We start from the raw sequence: 20,265 nt of genomic DNA, 5'->3' as shown, positions 1-20,265 counted from the left end.
TACCGAAACCGGACGGTTCGGTGAGACCCATTCTGAATTTAAAATCCTTGAACACTTATATAAAGAAGTTCAAGTTCAAAATGGAATCGCTCAGGGCGGTTATTGCAAGCCTGGAAGAGGGGGATTTTATGGTGTCGCTGGACATCAAGGATGCTTACTTGCATGTCCCCATTTACCCATCTCACCAGGAATACCTCCGGTTTGTGGTACAGGACTGTCATTACCAATTCCAGACGTTGCCGTTTGGTCTCTCCACGACACCGAGAATATTTACCAAGGTAATGGCCGAAATGATGATACTCCTTCGGAAGAAGGGAGTTATAATTATCCCGTACTTGGACGATCTCCTCATAAAGGCGAGGTCCAGAGAGCAGTTGTTGGTCAGCGTAGCACTCTCTCAGGAAGTGTTGCAACAGCACGGCTGGATTCTGAATATCCCAAAGTCGCAGCTGATTCCTGCGACGCGTCTGCTTTTCCTGGGCATGATTCTGGACACAGAACAGAAGAAGGTGTTTCTCCCGGTGGAGAAGGCCCAGGAATTGTCATCTCTGGTCAGGGACCTCCTGAAACCAAAACAGGTGTCGGTGCATCACTGCACGCGAGTCCTGGGAAAGATGGTGGCTTTTTACGAAGCAATTCCCTTCGGCAGGTTCCATGCAAGGATCTTTCAGTGGGATCTGTTGGACAAATGGTCCGGATCGCATCTTCAGATGCATCAGTTGATCACCCTGTCCCCAAGGGCCAGGGTGTCTCTGCTGTGGTGGCTGCAGAGTGCTCATCTTCTCGAGGGCCGCAGGTTCGGCATACAGGACTGGGTCCTGGTGACCACGGATGCAAGCCTCCGAGGATGGGGGGCAGTCACTCAGGGAAGAAACTTCCAAGGACAGTGGTCAAGTCTGGAGACTTCACTACACATAAATATACTGGAACTAAGGGCCATTTACAACGCCCTGAGTCAAGCAGAGCCCCTGCTTCAAAACCAATCTGTACTGATTCAGTCAGACAACATCACGGCGGTCGCCCATGTAAACCGCCAGGGCGGCACGAGAAGCAGGATGGCAATGGCAGAAGCCACAAGGATTCTTCGATGGGCGGAGAATCACGTGCTAGCACTGTCAGCAGTGTTCATTCCGGGAGTGGACAACTGGGAAGCAGACTTCCTCAGCAGGCACGACCTCCACCCGGGAGAGTGGGGACTTCATCAAGAAGTCTTCACACAGATTGTAAATCGCTGGGAACTGCCACGGGTGGACATGATGGCGTCCCGCCTCAACAAAAAGCTAAAAAAATATTGCGCCAGGTCAAGGGACCCTCAGACGATAGCTGTGGACGCACTAGTGACACCGTGGGTGTACCAGTCGGTTTATGTGTTCCCTCCTCTTCCTCTCATAACCAAGGTACTGAGGATAGTAAGAAAGAGGAGTAAGAACTATACTCATCGTTCCGGATTGGCCAAGAAGAACTTGGTACCCAGAACAACAAGAGATGATCTCAGAGGACCCATGGCCTCTGCCTCTCAGACAGGACCTGTTACAGCAGGGGCCCTGTCTGTTCCAAGACTTACCGCGGCTGCGTTTGACGGCATGGCGGTTGAATGCCGGATCCTAACGGAAAAGGGCATTCCAGATGAAGTGATTCCTACGCTGATAAAAGCTAGGAAGGATGTGACAGCAAAGCATTATCACCGCATATGGCGGAAATATGTCGCTTGGTGTGAGGCCAGGAAGGCCCCAACAGAGGAATTCCAGCTGGGTCGATTTCTGCACTTCCTACAGTCAGGGGTGACTATGGGCCTAAAATTGGGGTCCATAAAGGTCCAGATTTCGGCCCTATCTATTTTCTTTCAAAAAGAACTGGCTTCACTGCCTGAAGTTCAGACGTTTGTAAAGGGAGTGCTGCATATTCTGCCCCCTTTTGTTCCTCCAGTGGCACCTTGGGATCTTAACGTTGTGTTGGATTTCCTGAAATCACACTGGTTTGAGCCACTTAGGACCGTGGAGCTAAAGTATCTCACGTGGAAGGTGGTCATGCTGTTGGCCTTAGCTTCAGCTAGGCGTGTGTCAGAATTGGCGGCTTTGTCATGTAAAAGCCTGTATCTGATCTTCCATATGGACAGGGCAGGTGGTATCAGCGTTTCATTTGAACCAACCTATTGTGGTGCCTGCGGCTACTCTGGACTTGGAGGATTCCAAGTTGCTGGACGTAGTCCGGGCTTTGAAAATTTATGTTTTCAGGACGGCTGGAGTCAGGAAAACTGACTCGCTATTTATCCTGCATACACCCAACAAGCTGGGTGCTCCTGCTTCAAAGCAAACTATTGCTCGCTGGATCTGTTGCACGATTCAGCTGGCACATTCTGCGGCTGGACTGCCGCATCCTAAATCAGTGAAAGCCCATTCCACAAGGAAGGTGGGCTCTTCTTGGGCGGCTGCCCGAGGGGTCTCGACTTTACAGCTTTGCCGAGCTGCTACTTGGTCGGGTTCAAACACATTTGCTAAATTCTACAAGTTTGATACCCTGGCTGAGGAGGACCTTGAGTTTGCTCATTCGGTGCTGCAGAGTCCTCCGCACTCTCCCGCCCGTTTGGGAGCTTTGGTATAATCCCCATGGTCCTTACAGAGTTCCCAGCATCCACTAGGACGTCAGAGAAAATAAGAATTTACACCGGTAATTCTATTTCTCGTAGTCCGTAGTGGATGCTGGGCGCCCGTCCCAAGTGCGGACTTTCTGCAATACATGTATATAGTTATTGCTTCACTAAAGGGTTATTGTTATGAGCCATCCGTAAAAGGAGGCTCAGTTGTTGTTCATACTGTTAACTGGGTATGGTTATCACAAGTTGTACGGTGTGATTGGTGTGGCTGGTATGAGTCTTACCCTGGATTCTAAATCCTTTCCTTGTTGTGTCGGCTCTTCCGGGCACAGTTTCCCTAACTGAGGTCTGGAGGAGGGGCATAGAGGGAGGAGCCAGTGCACACCAGATAGTACCTAATCTTTCTTTTAGAGTGCCCAGTCTCCTGCGGAGCCCGTCTATTCCCCATGGTCCTTATGGAGTTCCCAGCATCCACTACGGACTATGAGAAATAGAATTACCGGTGAGTAAATTCTTATTTCTCTTTCATCCATCTGGGGGACGCTGCGCAGTTACTTGTGGGTTAGAGGTGTGTGGTTGTGGAGTTTGGCACAGAACTATTAAGAACTGACCCCTCCCCCCTCTAACCCCTCCCATCTCCTTCCTGCCCAGCCAGCACCTCAGTTTTAGTTTTGTGCCTGTGGAGTACAGACACAGATTTTTCTCTCATGAAGATTTTAGTTAGGTATTTTATTATTTTATCACTTGGAGTGCCTAGTCCCTGTATACAGGTGACAGGTGCTACTAGAGTGGGGTTAGCTAGAGATTCCCACTCTGTTCTGCCGCTGAAAGCCACCACACTTCGGTCACTGGGGCTGGATTCCTGTTCCTAAGAAGTCGGCAGTGAGGAGGTACAGGATAGACACAATCTGTCTCTGACAGTATTGGTCTATCCTTCCCTATATAATATAGAATATATAATATAGAATATTTGTATTTATACTTGTGTGCCTCTTCTCCCCCCCCCCTCCTCCCCCTCCGCTCTCTCTCCGGAGGTGAGCGTTGGAGTGCAGTACCATATTCCACTGTGTTTTGACCAGACATTCTATAGACTAGAGGGCCAGTGCTCCTTCCCTAGCTATAAGTAGACTGTCACTGGCTGTAACTGCTGGTTCACAAAGTCTGGGCAATGTTACATTTAACTGAAGGAAAGGGGAAGAGAGTGGTGAGTCACTCTCCGGGGGATCGCTAGAGGCTGCCCGCACAGAGCCGCTGTATGTAGCGGTGCGCGGGAGCAGCTGCCCGAACAAAGCCGCTACCCGAACACAGCCGCTGTATATAGCGGTGTGCGGGTGCCACTGCCCGATCAGAGCCGCTGGGGAGCCGCTGGATGTAGCAGTGAGCAGGAGACGCAGGCTTCCGGCTATAGCAGGGGGACGCGGCGCTTACTTCAAAAGGACGGATTCCCGCCCTGCACTGCCTTGCGCGCCCTCCCGGCCAGCGTCTGCAAAGCACCGGGCGCCATCTTCTACGGAGACAGTACAAGGGGCGCTGTGCAGCAAACACCTAACAGCAAGTATACTTTGGGGGCATAGTGTTACTCTACACTTGTAATGAGAGTTAACAGATTTAATTTTTGCACAAATTACTCTACTGAGCTTATAGTTCGTTTGTAGTGCACTTGTTTAAAGAAAATAAATAAATAAATAAATAAAATAAAGTTTAATTATGTCAATACGTCAGAAGGATCTACAAAGAGGAAAGACATCCTCGGTGGTTATTTTTCTGCTTTCAATGTGAGTCAAGGCTAGCTAAGGGTAAAGCGGATGCTGATACCCTCTGTGCTTCATGCTCTGGTGCATCTGTGGTGATCCAACAGGGAGTTTCCGCGGATCAGTCTATGTCTGCTTGGATCAGAGACATCTGGTGTGGGCTTAAAATATGGGCAGATGTCTTGCTAATTTAATTCAATCCCAAAACAAGTTTGTAAACTCTGCCGGCAGTTCTTCTGCTACAAAACGGCCATAGCCGTTGCCGCTATAACTTTCTGGGGGGTTCTGATTGACACAGCGCATGTGCTGTCTGCATGCACCTAGAACAATGTTCAGGTGTAGTTTTTATAAAAAGGGGAAGTAGACCCAGAGTGGGGCGAGATTTTGGTCTGGGAAGATGACTTTTCTACTAGCTCAGCTGTTAGATTGCTGATAGACTCCATCCGTCACCTTAATAACAGGGATATTTTAAAGGAGCCTGACTTAAGCCGGATTCTCGTTTCCAATCCCCTACGGCATAACAAATTTCTATATCCTTTTACAGAGAGGATATCAGATTTTGGGAAACAGGCCAAAAGGTAGACGTTCCCATTTCAAATTTAGCAGGAACTACGGTTATTCCTTCTGTACAGTCTGTGACGTTGAAAGATCAGATGGAAGCAATGCCTAAATCTGTTTTCTTTATCTGTTTCTCTTCAACCACTTTTAGCTGGCGCTTGGGTCCTCAAGGCCGCGGATGACTGACTAGCACAGGTCATCTCTGGAAGGTAGTCTGACGATCCATCGGAAGCCATTCAATTAACAGAACAGATTTCAGAAGGTTCTTATGTGGGTGAGGCCTTGGTTGATCCTGCTGCACCACAATTCCGTATTTCTGCCTTGACCGTGACAACAAGACGGTCTCTTTGGTCTCGGGTTTGGAAGGCCGATTTTGACCCCAAACAGACCTTGTCGGCGGTACCCTTTGAAGGTGAGTACTCTTTAGGTCGGAATCAAAGAAGATTATCTCACATTCTACAGAAGGAACCCCTTTCTTCCAGTTGCTCCTCCGAAAACCGAATTCTACAAGGTTCCGGTACTTTCATATACAGGGGATACCCACGAAGGGAGGCATTCAGAGGTAGACGTAAACCTGCCAACAAACCTACTGCATGACGGTTCACGATCCTCGGAGGAGTCAGTGACGGTTGAGACTCGGTTACTACAGTTCAAAGAAGGGTGGTTCCTATCGAAACGAGGACCCAGTCCCATATCGGGTGTTCATCACACCTCTTTCAAATGGTTCCTTCGGACGTCGAGCTCTTCATCATGCAACAGCCATTTTGCTTACGAAATGAAGTAATTCTTCTAGGTCCCGCTCGGCAGAGAGGTCGGGATTTTACTCGTGGACAAACTGGAGGGTTCATTTCAACCCAAAAGTTCAAAATGGAATCCATCCTCTCGGTTATTGTCGCCAAGGAAACGGGGATATTTGGCCTAATTGGACGTAAGACGCCTTTCTGCTTGTTTCTATTTGGACGGGTCATCAATCTCTTCTGAGATTCGCGGTCGGCCTTGACATTTTCAGTTTCAGGCAGGGAATCAACATTATTCTGTATTTGGGTAATCTGTTGATCAAGGCAGGGTGGATTCTTCATCAGAACTTGCGTCTCGCTATGGAGTCTCTGCGGTCATTCGGATGAATAATTTATTGTCTGAAGTCATCTTTGCTTCCTTCCCGGAAGATGATGTTTCTGGGACTTTTATTCGACACCAACAACCAGAAAAGTGGTTCTTCCTCAGGACAAGATTCAGGACATACAGTCCAGAATTCGAACACTGCTACATTTACCGGTGGTTTCGGTTCTCCGTTGCATGCAAGTGAGACAAGATGGTGGCAACCTTCAAGGCAGTTCCATATGCCACGTTTCAGACTCGACCCTTTTCAGACTCGACCCTTTTCAGACTCAGATTCTCAACTGTTGGACTCGGACAGGGCCTCATCTTGAATTACTGTTGGTCCGCGTGTCTGTACAGACTCGTCAGTCGCTTCGCTGGGGGTTTCACAGATACAATTTGACCAAAGTAGTTCCGTTCACAATTTGGTCTTGGGTGATGGTCACCACAAACACCGGCCTCAGAGGTTGGGGGGCGGTGTTTCAGACTCATCACTTTCAGGGACTCTGGACCAGTCAAGAGTTAAAGTTGCAGATCAGCATCTTGGAGTTACGGACAATCCGGTATGCACTACTTCGGATTCAAACCATGGTTCAAGGTCATCCAGTGCGGATTCAGTCTGACAGCGCCTCAGCAGTTGCTTACATAAACAAGGAAGTAGGTACTCGAAGCTGATCCGCAATGAAAGAAGTCGCTCAGACTCTCACATGGGCGGAACATTGGTTCCTGGCCATATTCGCGATTCATATTCCAGAAATCGAGAACTGGGAAGCGGATTGCTTAAGCCGTCACACGATGCATCCGGGAGATTGGGAGTTTCACCAGGAGGTGTTTCTGACTCTAGTAGCCCGGTGGGGGTTGCCCGATGTAGATCTGATGGCGTCTCGTCTCAATAATAATCTTCCTCTCTACGGGTCGCGTACTCAGGACCCTCAAGCAATTCTAATCGATGCACTGACAGCACCGTGGCACTTTCAACTGGGATATGTGTTTCCACCATTTCCACTGATTCCACGTCTGCTTAAACGCATTCAGTAAGAAGGTCTCCCAATCATTTGGGTAGCCTCAGCTTGGCCACGCTGACAGTGGTACATTCTGCGTCACAATATGGTCGTCAAGGAACCATTCCGACTCCCTCTGTGTCCGGATCTTCTGATTCAAGGACCAGGTCACCGCCCAGATTGGGTCGGCTGGCTTTGACGATTTGGTTCTTGAACCCAACCTTTTAAGGGAAAAGGGTTTTTTTCTCGTCTTGTTGTGTAGACAATGTCTCCGGCTAAAAAAAACAAAACAAAAAAAAAACGGTGACTTCTAGAGTATACCACCGAGTATAGCGTATTTACATTGATTGGTGTCAAAAGCGTGGTTTAACACCAGATTTGTTTCGTATTCCTCGTCGGTTTATACTTCCTTCAGGAGGGTCTCAATAAGGGTCTGAGACTTCTTCACTGAAGGGTCAAGTTTCTGACTTATCGGTTCTTTCTTTCAAAAGAGACTGGCTATCTTTCCAGAAGTTCAGACGTTCCTTCAGGGAGTTCTTCGGATTCAGCCACCTTTTGTTCCTCTGGTTCCCCCTTGGGACTGTAACTTAGTCTTTACGGCTCTTCAGTATTCTCCATTTGAGCTATTTGGAATCTGTAAAATTGCGGTATCTAACGTTCAAAAGTTGTCTTCCTATTGACAATTGCCTCCGCAGGGCGAGTGTCTGCATGGACAGCTCTTTCTTGCAGACCACCCTTGTTGAGGTTTCATGATAGCCGGGTGATTCTGCGAACAAAAACCTTCCTTCCTTACGAAAGTTGTGTCAGCGTTTCATCTAAATTAGGACATTGTCCTTCCAGCGTTTACTCCTTCTCCTTCCGGGGAGGATTCCCATTTGGCTCTCTTAGATATGCTCAGGGCCTTACGGATTTATTTATCTTGTCCAAATCCTGTCGGTCGTACGGCTGCATTGTTAGTTTTTAATTGATGCGCCCAAACGAGATTGGCCGGCTTCCAAGAACACAGTGGCTCGTTGGGTGATTTCGCCATAAAAACAGTTTTCTGATATTTCAATTTCTGAATCGATTCCAGCTCATTCGAGTTGGAGCTTCTTGGGCTGCTCGCGGGAATGCATCTATTGAGCAGCTATGTAGGGCGGCGACTTGGTCGCCTGTGCATACGGTTCAAAAAGGGTTTACCGTTTTTTTCATATTTTCAATTTGGAAACTGCCTCTGTTGGGCGTCAAATTTTACAGACGGCTATGCCGTCTACTTCTCCCTCCTCTCATTAGCTTGCTTTGGGAAATCCCACAAGTAACTGCGCAGCGTCCCCCAGATGGATGAAAGAGAAATAGGGATTTTTGTTTACTTACCGTAAAATCTTTCTCTGATTCCATCTGGGGGACGCTGCGATCCCTCCCATATGGTTGTCTGGTTTAACCAGTAAAAATTTTTCGGTCTATCTCCTTTGGCTTGGCTAAACGTTAACTGAGGTGCTGGCTGGGCAGGAAGGAGATGGGAGGGGTTAGAGGGGGGAGGGGTCAGTTCTTAATAGTTCTGTGCCAAACTCCACAACCACACACCTCTAACCCACAAGTAACTGCGCAGCGTCCCCCAGATGGAATCAGAGAAAGAGATTTTACGGTAAGTAAACAAAAATCCCTATTTTTTATCTTTCTCATTAGAACAAAAAACAAAAACATTAACAGCATCTTTAAAACAGTCCTAATGAACATTTTGAGTTATGTTGGGACAAACTTTTAAAAGCTGTATGAATGATTTGCATCATGGGCATAACTAAGACTTTGTGGCTCCAATGACACACTTTGTAGTGTTCCCCAATGTTCTGAGATCCCTCTCCCAAGCCCCCCCAACCCCCCATATGTTTGTTCATTTTATGCCCCTCTGTAGTGCCCCAGGTTGATATTGGTGGCCTACTGCTTGTGACAATGTGTGATCCCCCTAGGCCTCTTGGTCCCATAGCACCACGCCTGTATAAACTAGTTACTCCCCTGGCTTTCATCACCCCTACTAGTTTCTTTACACATGTGCTTCTCATTATTTTTTTTATTTGTTTAACTTGAAATAACTGAGCTTTTTCTATTTTTCCTACACTTGCAGCAGTGCCACACTCTGTTATATGTTTATAACTTGCCAACAAACAGAGATGCAAAAAGTATCACCAACCGCCTGCGACGCCTCTCTGATAACTGTGGAGGAAAAGTGATGAGTCTTTCGGGCAGCAGTGCCATTCTTCGCTTTATCAATCAGGAAAGTGCAGAGCGGTCACAAAAGCGCATGGAGAACGAAGATGTGTTTGGCAACCGGATCATAGTTTCTTTTGCGCCTAAAAATCGAGAGGTTACTGAAGCAAAAAACACAAATTGCGCCAGTGGGGACAAATCAAAGTCTCCCAAAAAAGTGAACAAGAACACCAAACTGTGCCTTGCAGCTAAAGAGCAATGTGACCAGTCAGCCAATGCCAAAGGTGCTGCAAGCAAGGCCGCTCACAGCTCCGCTATCAAAAACTCAATTGTGAAAAGTCTGCAGGTAAACCATGCTCCGTGATTAACACATTTAGAAACTAAACTTTCTTACTATTCAGGTTATTTTTAATATTATAATATGGATGACAGGTGTGCAACAGTTTCTGAGGAGCAGAGTCACAGGCCAGCAGGGGTATTGAAACTTACACTGCCAGTTCCATCTACAGATCAGAGTTGACAAAACATATCATATAGCACACACTCCCTGTATATCAAATTAAGGTGGTCTTTGTACTTGATATATTAACGCCCCCCTTTCCAGTATACAATCTTACCAGATAGACTTGTACAGTAACTTAATTGCACTTCTTTCTTTTCTCACTCTTCTTATTGCAGGAGCTGTGTCAAATGCAGTCTGAAGCCAGTAATCGGGCAAATGCAAAACCTCAAGATAAAGACAAAAAGAAAACTGGCGATAAAATCAATTCTCTCTGTGAAAGCAACACTTCGGTTTCCAGCCAGGTGTCCACGAAGAATGTTCGTACAGAAGAAATTGTTTTTAAAAATATTCAGAGGTATGTTGAACCACATCCTTTTCCTTATTTCTGCCCCCTCTCTCTATTTTGTCAGAAGTCGGTGTTCCGCTTCTATAGGGTTTTGTGTTGGTCTAAAGTATGTCCCCCTCTCACATACAGTAAGGGCAGGCTTGATCATTTTTACTGCCTGTGTGTATGTCATTGTGATTTATTGTGAACGTGGGTAAACACAGACTATGCAATGTGTATTACACCGGATTCCCTTACCTGATTCTCTTTCATGTGAACAATGCAGCCAATCTTCACAACTTGGTTAGGGGGCTGGGGGAGAGGGTCCAGAGCCCTCCTGGCTGGGGGCCCTTAAGAATATGATGTCTGATATGTCGTCACAACTGAAAAGAAGAAAGAGGGAGATGCCCAAAGGGGGCAAACACTAGAACTCTATAGGTGGTCAAGCACTCATTTTTTGGAGAGATAGGAGTAAGATAAAACTTAGCTTTTAATAATACCAATCTTAAAATTCCCTGGAATAGTGTGTATGAAAATAGGCGAAATACAGACAGTTGACATAGAGAAACATGTATATAATGAAAAAATGGTTTGCTTTTTCATTACTCACTTAAAAAAAAAAAAAGAGAGAGCATAGACAGGACTACTCGGGTGCGTTCGGAATTCTGCTTCTCCCCCATTTGCCTAGGCATTGAATGAGGGGTGAGAGATCCCTATTGTATTGATACCAGTCCTTAGAAAAATTAGTTGACGTAAGAAAGAGGGGGACGTTTTCTTTCTGCTTTTGGCTGATTATAATTATCAGTGCAGCCAATAAGAGAGAATTACTAAGTCACCCCTTGTTTCCTACTGAAATTAGAATAATGGCAAGACAGTCAGGTAAACAGGTTCTGGATATTCTCAAAATGCATATAGCTTTTTTTCATACATTTATACAATAATTGTGTATGATTTACTTCTGGTTTTAAAGACTTAATAGTTGTATCCAAATGTCTCTATTTAAGGAATAAATTCTCAATTAAATAAAACAAGCATAACAGAGGGTTTTTTAAATGTCTCAATATGTTCTATAATCTTATTGCCAGTTGCAAGCATGTAGTGACCAGACATTAGAAGTCATATACAGTTTGTTATAGTGTAGTAAGCTTGCTAATTTGTATCACAGTATTCTCAAAGTAACATATCAAATACACTTCCAAAATTACAAGTAAAACGAAGATTTCTAAGTTATGTGGACACCACAGTATATAATGTAGTCTTATCGGCTATAAGCATATAGTGCCCAGACACAGAGCAAGCAACACCAATTTCTTTTGTAGGCATAGACTTAACCCGCTGTTGCCAATGGATCTGGCTATTGGTAAATACTGAAAGTCCGTTTGAAATGGCTTAAATTAGCGGCGACATTGGCAAAAAGCTTACTGGACCTGAAGGCTGGGGTAGTCCGCTATGTGCAGATCGCGGACATACATGTTCCTGGACGTATGTTTTGCCGAGTGACAGGGCTTTTTCGACAGGAAAGAGCTCACTCTGTGGAAACGCCACCACCAATTTAATTACTCTGTGGAAGCACCACCACCAATTTAATGAATAATTTCGTTTTTTACGATTGGTATAGTACTTCTCTATAATTCACTTTATTAGAAGTGCCTGTGCAGTGTAAATTTCTTTTGTCATCACAACTCACTGCTAATGTTCAGAAAACTCAGCTACTACAACAGTCTGTTGCAGACTTAGCTGCTAGGGCAGATGTTACACAGCCCCCCTCTCTAACTCAGGGCCACAAAAGCGTGGTTTACCTGCTCTACTCTCGGATTCAGATGAACATATACAGGATGGGGAGGACTTGGATCCAGTTAGTGGGAATTCCGCTTCTGCTCAGGGTATTGAACCCCTCATTCTGGCTATACGGGACGGGTTAAAGCTCCCTCTAGAGGACGCTGCGTCACAGCAGTCGTTTTTCTTTACACAAAACAAGCCTAAAGTCACTTTCCCTGATTCTGCAGTTACATGACCTATTTAAGTTAGCCTGGAAAAATCCAGACAAAAAATACTAAGTGTCAAAAAGATTTTTGCACACTTTCCCATTTGCTCCTGAAGGTAGAAAATTTTAGGAAGAACCCCCGGGAGTTGATGCATCAGTCTCTCGACTGTCAAAAAAGGAGGTGCTGCCTGCCCCGGGCTCCATTACCATAAAGGACCCTTGGGACAGAAAAATAGAGACTACACTAAAGTCTATCTATACAGCAGCAGGTGTATCGCAAAGGCCGGTCATAGCGGGTTGCTGGATGCCATTCACGCGTGGGCTTCTCAAATTCAGGAGTGCCTCTCCAGGGATATGTCTCTGGTCTCTACGGTGACTCTCCTGAAGCACATTCAGGACACTGTACACATCCTGTGTCACTCGCTCAAGGAGATGGGCAATATTAATGCTAGGATTTCTGCCATGGCAGTGTCGGCGCGCAGGGCTTTGTGGTTGAGTCAGTGGATAGCGGACTCAGAATCCAAGCGCAGTGTGGAATCTCTTCCCTTTTGTTATGGGGAATGGTTCTTTGGGCGGGATACGTGGATTTCCAAAATCACTGCAGGGAAATCCACGTTTCTTCCCTCTGGGGCCCCGACGGCTAGGCGTTCCTACCCGGGGCCATCTCTTCAGTCCTTTTGGTCTAACAGATTTCGATCTAGAGCCAGAGGTGCCCCCAATGCAGTTAGAGGCACCAGAGGTAAGACCAGAAGACCTGCAAACACCGGTTCTCAGGAACAGAGCACCAGTTCTGCTTCCGCTAAGTCCTCAGCATGACAGTGCCCACCCATCCCGAGGGGATCTCGAGGTGGGAGCTCGACTGCGTCACTTCAGCCGCGTCTGGAATGCTTCCTGCCAGGATACCTGGGTCAGGGACCTCATTTCTAAGGGCTACAAGCTGGAGTTTGACTGTGCTCCTCCCCAACAATTTTTAAAATCAAGCTTACCAGCTTTGGAGGATACGCAAGTTACGTTGGAACAGGCCATCCAAAAGTTGGTCTAGTCCCACGTCATTGTTCCAGTACCAATACCACAACGAGGAAAGGGTTATTACTCAATCCTGTTTGTGGTACCGAAGCTGGACGGTTCGTTAAGACCCATTTTGAATTTAAAGTCCTTGAACCCTTACCTAAAGGTTTTCAAGTTCAAAATGCAATCCTTGAGAGCAGTGATTGTGGACCTGAAAAAACAGGAATTCATGGTTTCCTTGGATATCAAGGACGCCTACCTTCATATTCCAATTAGGCCACCTCATCAGGCATATCTGAGAGGTTTGCCCTACTGGACGATCACTACCAGTTCCAGGCACTGCCCTTTGGCCTGTCCACAGCTCCAAGGGTATTAACACAGGTAATGGTGGAGATGATGTTTCAGCTTCAGGTCCAGGGGGTCAATGTTGTCCCTAACCTGGACAATCTCTTGATAAAACCAAGATTCAGGGAGCTTTTTATTGTGCGGTCGATATGGAGCAATCTAACTTCTGTCACACCATGTGTGGATTCTCAATTTACAGAAGTCCCAACTGGAGCCAACTCAGCGGCTCCTGTTCCTGGGGATGTTGCTGGATACTGTGGCCCAGAAGGTGTTCCTCCAGGAGGACAAAGCGAGAACACTTCAGGAGATGGTCAGCATGGTGCTCTGACCCGCTCGAGTATCCATCCATCTTTGCATAAGATTGTTGGGGAAGATGGTTGCCTCATACGAGGCGATCCAATATGGGAGGTTCCATGCCAGAACATTTCAATTGGATCTCCTGAGAAAGTGGTCTGGATTACATCTACAGATGCACCGGATAATACGGCTGTCACCTCAGGCCAGGATTTCCCTCCCGTGATGGCTGCAGTCCTCCAATCTCCTGGAAAGCTGGAGTTTTGGGATTCAGGATTGGACTCTCCTCACGACGGATGCAAGTTTGAGAGGATGGGGAGCTGTCACCCAGGTGGCTCCGTTCCAGGGCAGGTGGTCAGCCCACGAAGCCCTCCTTCCGATCAACATTCTGGAACTTCGGGCGATCTACAATGCTCTGCTAGAGGCCTCTCCTCTGCTCAAGGATCACGCTATCCAAGTACAGTCTGACAATGCCGCAGCAGTGGCGTACATCAGTCGGCAAGGAGGGACAAAAAGCAGAGCCTGCATATGTAAGAGGTGTCAGATACTCCTCTGGGCAGAAAGAAATGCAAGAGCAATGTCTGCAATCTTCATTCCAGGAGTGGACAACTGGGAAGCGGACTTCCTGAGTGGTCACGATCTCCTCCACCAGGGGGAGTGGGGATTCCACCATCAGGTGTTTCAGCGGATCATGGACTGGTGGGGCTGCCCACAAATAGACATGATGGCATCTCGACTCAAAAAGAAGCTTCACTGGTATTGCTCACGAACCAGGGACCCTCAGGCATGGGTAGTAGATGCACTGACATTGCCATGGCCTTACCGGCTGATCTACCTGTTTCATCAGATTCCGTTGCTCAAGCGAATCAGAAATCCGGGAGTCCATGCAATTCTGATGGCCCCGGATTGGCCTTGGAGAGCGTGGTACGCGGGTCTTCTGGACATGTCCGTCGAAGACCCTTGGCCTGTACCACTAAGAAGAGATCTTCTTCTTCAACAAGGGCCGTTAGTCTACCCGGTCTTACATAGACTTTGTTTGACGGCATGGAGGTTGAGCGGAACATCCTAGCTCGCAAGGGCCTTCCCAAGGAGGTTATTGCTACCATAGTTCAGGCCCGGAAACCTGTGACGTCAAAACACTATCATATCTTGAGTAGCTATGCCTCTTGGTGCGAGGAACGCACGTATCTGCCTGCAGAGTTCCACTTGGGACGTTAATTGCATTTCCTGCAGGCTGGTGTGAATAAGGTCTTGCGTCTGGGTTCCGTTAAGGTCCAGATTAAAGCTCTCCGTTTTCTTTCTGAAGAAATTGGCAGTGTTGCCAGAATTTCAGACATTCTTGCAAGGGGTGCTCCACATACAACCTCCTTTTGTGCTGCCTACAGCACCCTGGGATTTGAATGTGGTATTACAATTTCTACAGTCCTCCTGGTTTGAACCTCTGACGGTAGACGTGGAAGACTGATATTACTGGCCCTGGCTTCTGCTTGACGTGTCTCGGAACTGGGGTCCTTTTATCGTGTAAAAGTCCCTACTTGGTCTTTTACGAGGACAGAGCGGCGCTCGGGACTAGGCAGCAGTTCCTGCCGAAGGTTGTCTCTGCGTTCCACTTGAATCAAGCTATTGTGGTTCCGTACAGTTCTGGCACTTCTGCGCCTCCAGAGGCATTGGATGCTGTGTGAGCCTTGAAGATCTATGTCAAGAGAACTGCTCTGATCAGGAAGACCTATTCTTTTTTCGTGCTCTATGATACGCAGAAAAAGGGTGGCTCTGCTTCAAAGCAGTCCATTGCTCGTTGGGTTAGACTTACTATCCAACAGGTCTATATGTCGGCAGCCTTACCTGTTCCTAGGTCTCTGTAGGCTCTTCCTGGGTGGCTGCCCGTGGAGTCTTGGCCTTGCAACTATGCTGAGCTGCTACCTGGTCGAGGAAGAACACTCTCTTGTTACGTTCTACCAGTTTGATACCCTGAACACAGAGGATACCCAGTTTGGTCAGGCGGTGCTGCAGCAGTCTCCGCACGTTCTCGTCCGTTCTGGAAGCTTTGGGACGTCCCCATCGTACTAATTCCCCAATATCCATTATGAATGCTAGAGAAAATAGGATTTTAATTGCCTACCGGTAAATCCTTTTTCTCTGACGTCCTAGTGGATGCTGGGAACTCCATAAGGACCATGGGGAATAGACTGGCTCCGCAGGAGACTGGGCACTCTAAGAAAGAATTAGGACTACTGGTGTGCACTGGCTCCTCCCTCTATGCCCCTCCTCCAGACCTCAGTTAGAATCTGTGCCCGGCTCGAGCTGGTTGCACACTAGGGGCTCTCCTGAGCTCCTAGAAAAGAAAGTATTTATTAGGTTTTTTATTTTCAGTGAGATCTGCTGGCAACAGACTCACTGCTACGAGGGACTTAGGGGAGAGAAGCGAACCTACCTGCTTGCAGCTAGCTTGGGCTTCTAGGCTACTGGACACAATTAGCTCCAGAGGGATCGAACACAGGCCCAGCCTCGGTCGTCCGGTCCCGGAGCCGTGCCGCCGTCCCCCTTGCAGAGCCAGAAGACAGAAGATACCGAGGAGAAAATCGGCGGCTGAAGACTCCGGTCTTCATTAAGGTAGCGCACAGCACTGCAGCTGTGCGCCATTGCTCCCCATGCACACCACATACTCCGGTCACTGATGGGTGCAGGGCGCTGGGGGGGGTGCCCTGGGCTGCAATTAGATTACCTTTAAAAATGGCAAAAAAACACATATAGTTTATTAGACTATATTATATGTGTAAAAATCCCCTGCCATAATATTAATATAAAGAGCGGGAGAAGCCCGCCGAAAAAGGGGCGGGGCTATCTCCCTCAGCACACTGGCGCCATTTCCTCTTCACAGCTCCGCTGGAAGGAAGCTCCCCAGGCTCTCCCCTGCAGTTTCCAGGCTCAATAGGGTAAAAAAGAGAGAGGGGGCACTAAATTTAGGCGCAATACTGTGTATTATAGCTGCTATAGGGAAAATCACTTTGTGTAGTGTAAATCCCTGTTTATATAGCGCTGTGGTGTGTGCTGGCATACTCTCTCTCTGTCTCCCCAAAGGACTTTGTGGGGTCCTATCCTCAGTCAGAGCATTCCCTGTGTGTGTGTGTGTGTGTGTGTGTGGTGTGTCGGTACGGCTGTGTCGACATGTTTGATGAGGAGGCTTATGTGGAGGCGGAGCAGGTGCCGATAAATGTGATGTCACCCCCTGTGGGGTCGACACCAGAGTGGATGGATATGTGGAAGGTATTAACCGACAGTGTCAACTCCTTACATAAAAGGCTGGATGACGTAACAGCCGTGGGACAGCCGGCTTCTCAGCCAGTGCCTGCCCAGGCGTCTCAAAGGCCATCAGGGGCTCAAAAACGCCCGCTACCTCAGATGGCAGACACAGATGTCGACACGGAGTCTGACTTCAGTGTCGACGAGGACGAGACATATACACAATCCACAAGGGGCATCCGTTGCATGATTACGGCAATAAAAAATGTGTTGCACATTTCTGACATTAACCCAGGTACCACTAAAAAGGGTATTATGTTTGGGGAGAAAAAGCAACCAGTGGTTTTTCCCCCATCAGATGAGTTGAATGAAGTGTGTGAAGAAGCGTGGGCTTCCCCCGATAAAAAACTAGTGATTTCTAAAAAGTTACTGATGGCGTACCCTTTCCCGCCAGAGGACAGGTTACGCTGGGAGACATCCCAGAGGGTGGATAAAGCGCTCACACGCTTGTCAAAAAGGGTGGCACTGCCGTCTCAGGATACGGCCGCCTGAAAGGAGCCTGCGGATAGAAAGCAGGAGGCTATCCTGAAGTCTGTATATACACACTCAGGTACTATACTGAGACCTGCTATTGCTTCAGCATGGATGTGCAGTGCTGCAGCAGCGTGGTCTGATTCACTGTCTGATAACATTGATTCCCTTGACAGGGACACTAGATTGCTAACCATAGAGCATATTAAAGACGTAGTCTTATCTATGAGAGATGCACAGAGGGATATTTGCCAGCTGGCATCTAGAATAAATGCAATGTCCATCTCTGCCAGGAGAGTATTATGGACTCGGCAGTGGACAGGTGATGCGGATTCTAAAAGGCACATGGAGGTTTTGCCTTACAAGGGTGAGGAATTGTTTGGGGATGGTCTCTTGGACCTCGTTTCCACAGCGACAGCTGGGAAGGCGACATTTTTACCTCAGGTTCCCTCACAGCCTAAGAAAGCACCGTATTATCAGGTACAGTCCTTTCGGCCCCAGAAAGGCAAGCGGGTTAGAGGCGCGTCCTTTCTGCCCAGAGGCAGGGGTAGAGGGAAAAAGCTGCACCATACAGCCAGTTCCCAAGAACAAAAATCCTCCCCTGCTTCCACTAAATCCACCGCATGACGCTGGGGCTCCACTGGTGGAGCCAGGTGCGGTGGGGGCCCGTCTCCGGAACTGCAGCAACCGGTGGGTTCGCTCACAGGTGGATCCCTGGGTTCTACAAGTGGTATCTCAGGGATATAAGCTGGAATTCGAGACGTCTCCCCCTCGCCGTTACCTCAAATCAGCCTTGCCAGCCACTCCCCTGGACAGGGAGGTAGTGCTGTACCTCCAGCAGGTGATAATAAAAGTTCCCCTCCAACAGGGACGGGGTTACTATTCCACAATGTTGTGGTACCGAAACCAGACTGTTCGGTGAGACCCATTTTAAATTTGAAATCCTTGAACACTTATATAAGGAGGTTCAAGTTCAAAATGGAATCGCTCAGGGCGGTTATTGCTCCCCCCTGGAAGAAGGGGATTACATGGTATCACTGGACATCAAGGATGCTTACCTGCATGTCCCCATTTACCCACCTCACCAGGTGTACCTCCGTTTTGTGGTACAAGACTGCCATTACCAATTCCAGACGTTGCCGTTTGGTCTGTCCACGGCACCGAGGGTATTTACCAAAGTAATGGCCGAAATGATGATACTCCTTCGAAAGAAGGGAGTTATAATTATCCCATACTTGGATGATCTCCTTATAAAGGCGAGGTCCAGGGAGCAGTTGTTGGTCGGAGTGGCACTATCTCAGGAAGTGCTACAACAGCACGGCTGGATTCTGAATATTCCAAAGTCGCAGCTGGTTCCTACGACGCGTCTGCTGTTCCTGGGTATGATTCTTGACACAGAACAGAAGAAGGTGTTTCTCCCGGAGGAGAAGGCCAAGGAGTTGTCATCTCTGGTCAGAGACCTCCAGAAACCAAAACAGGTGTCTGTGCATCACTGCACGCGAGTCCTGGAAAAGATGGTAGCTTCTAACGAGGCAATTCCATTCGGCAGGTTCCATGCAAGGATCTTTCAGTGGGATTTGTTAGACAAGTGGTCCGGATCGCATCTTCAGATGCATCGGCTGATCACCCTGTCCCCGAGGGCCAGGGTGTCTCTGCTGTGGTAGCTGCAGAGTGCTCATCTTCTAGAGGGCCGCAGATTCGGCATACAGGACTGGGTCTTGGTGACCACGGATGCAAGCCTCCGAGGTTGGGGGGGCAGTCACGCAGGGAAGAAACTTCCAAGGACAATGGTCGAGTCAGGAGGCTTCCCTACACATAAATATTCTGGAACTAAGGGCCATTTACAATGCCTTAAGTCAGGCAAGACCCCTGCTTCAAAACCAGCCGGTGCTGATTCAGTCATACAACATCACGGCGGTCGCCCATGTAAACCGACAGGGCGGCACAAGAAGCAGGATGGCGATGGCAGAAGCCACAAGGATTCTCCGATGGGCGGAAAATCACGTGATAGCACTGTCAGCAGTGTTCATTCCGGGAGTGGACAACTGGGAAGCAGACTTCCTCAGCAGGCACGACCTCCACCCGGGAGAGTGGGGACTTCATCCAGAAGTCTTCCAACTGATTGTACACCGTTGGGAAAGGCCACAGGTGGACATGATGGCGTCCCGCCTAAACAAAAAGCTAAAAAGATATTGCGCCAGGTCGAGGGACCCTCAGGCGATAGCTGTGGACGCTCTAGTGACACCGTGGGTGTACCAGTCTGTTTGTGTTCCCTCCTCTTCCTCTCATACCAAAGGTGCTGAGGATAATGAGAGAGTGGAGTAAGAACTATACTCATCGTTCCGGATTGGCTAAGAAGGACTTGGTACCCGGAACTACAAGAAATGATCTCAGAGGACCCTTGGCCTCTGCCTCTCAGACTAGACCTGCTACAGCAGGGGCCCTGTCTGTTCCAAGACTTACCGCGGCTGCGTTTGACGGCATGGCGGTTGAACGCCGGATCCTGATGGAAAAGGGCATTCCGGATGAAGTCATTCCTACGCTGATAAAAGTTAGGAAAGATGTGACAGCAAAGCATTATCACCGCATGTGGCGAAAATATGTTGCTTGGTGTGAGGCTGTGAAGGCCCCCACTGAAGAATTTCAGCTGGGTCGATTTCTGCACTTCCTACAGTCAGGAGTTGCTATGGGCCTAAAATTGGGATCCATTAAAGTCCAGATTTCGGCCCTGTCTATTTTCTTTCAAAAAGAACTGGCTTCACTGCCTGAAGTTCAGACGTTTGTTAAGGGAGTGCTGCATATTCAGCCCCCTTTTGTGCCCCCAGTGGCACCTTGGGATCTCAACGTTGTG

General features: G+C 48.0%; 1 protein-coding gene across 6 annotated transcripts in view; it reads left to right on the top strand.

The window, feature by feature from the left end:
- Positions 1 to 20,265, top strand: part of MARF1 (meiosis regulator and mRNA stability factor 1) — a 153,547-nt gene that overhangs the window by 26,476 nt on the left and 106,806 nt on the right. For all 6 annotated transcript variants that reach the window (XM_063934366.1, XM_063934365.1, XM_063934362.1 and 3 more), the window contains 2 exons: positions 9,103 to 9,531; positions 9,864 to 10,042. In XM_063934366.1, the coding sequence (XP_063790436.1) occupies positions 9,103 to 9,531; positions 9,864 to 10,042 (608 nt within the window). The remainder of the gene's footprint in view (positions 1 to 9,102; positions 9,532 to 9,863; positions 10,043 to 20,265) is intronic.

This window comes from Pseudophryne corroboree, chromosome 7 (genome assembly GCF_028390025.1).
Source record: "Pseudophryne corroboree isolate aPseCor3 chromosome 7, aPseCor3.hap2, whole genome shotgun sequence".
In the NCBI taxonomy this organism is placed as follows: Eukaryota; Metazoa; Chordata; class Amphibia; order Anura; family Myobatrachidae; genus Pseudophryne; species Pseudophryne corroboree.
The sequence above is the reverse complement of the archived record's forward strand: the minus strand, read 5'-3'. Positions and strand labels throughout refer to the sequence as shown.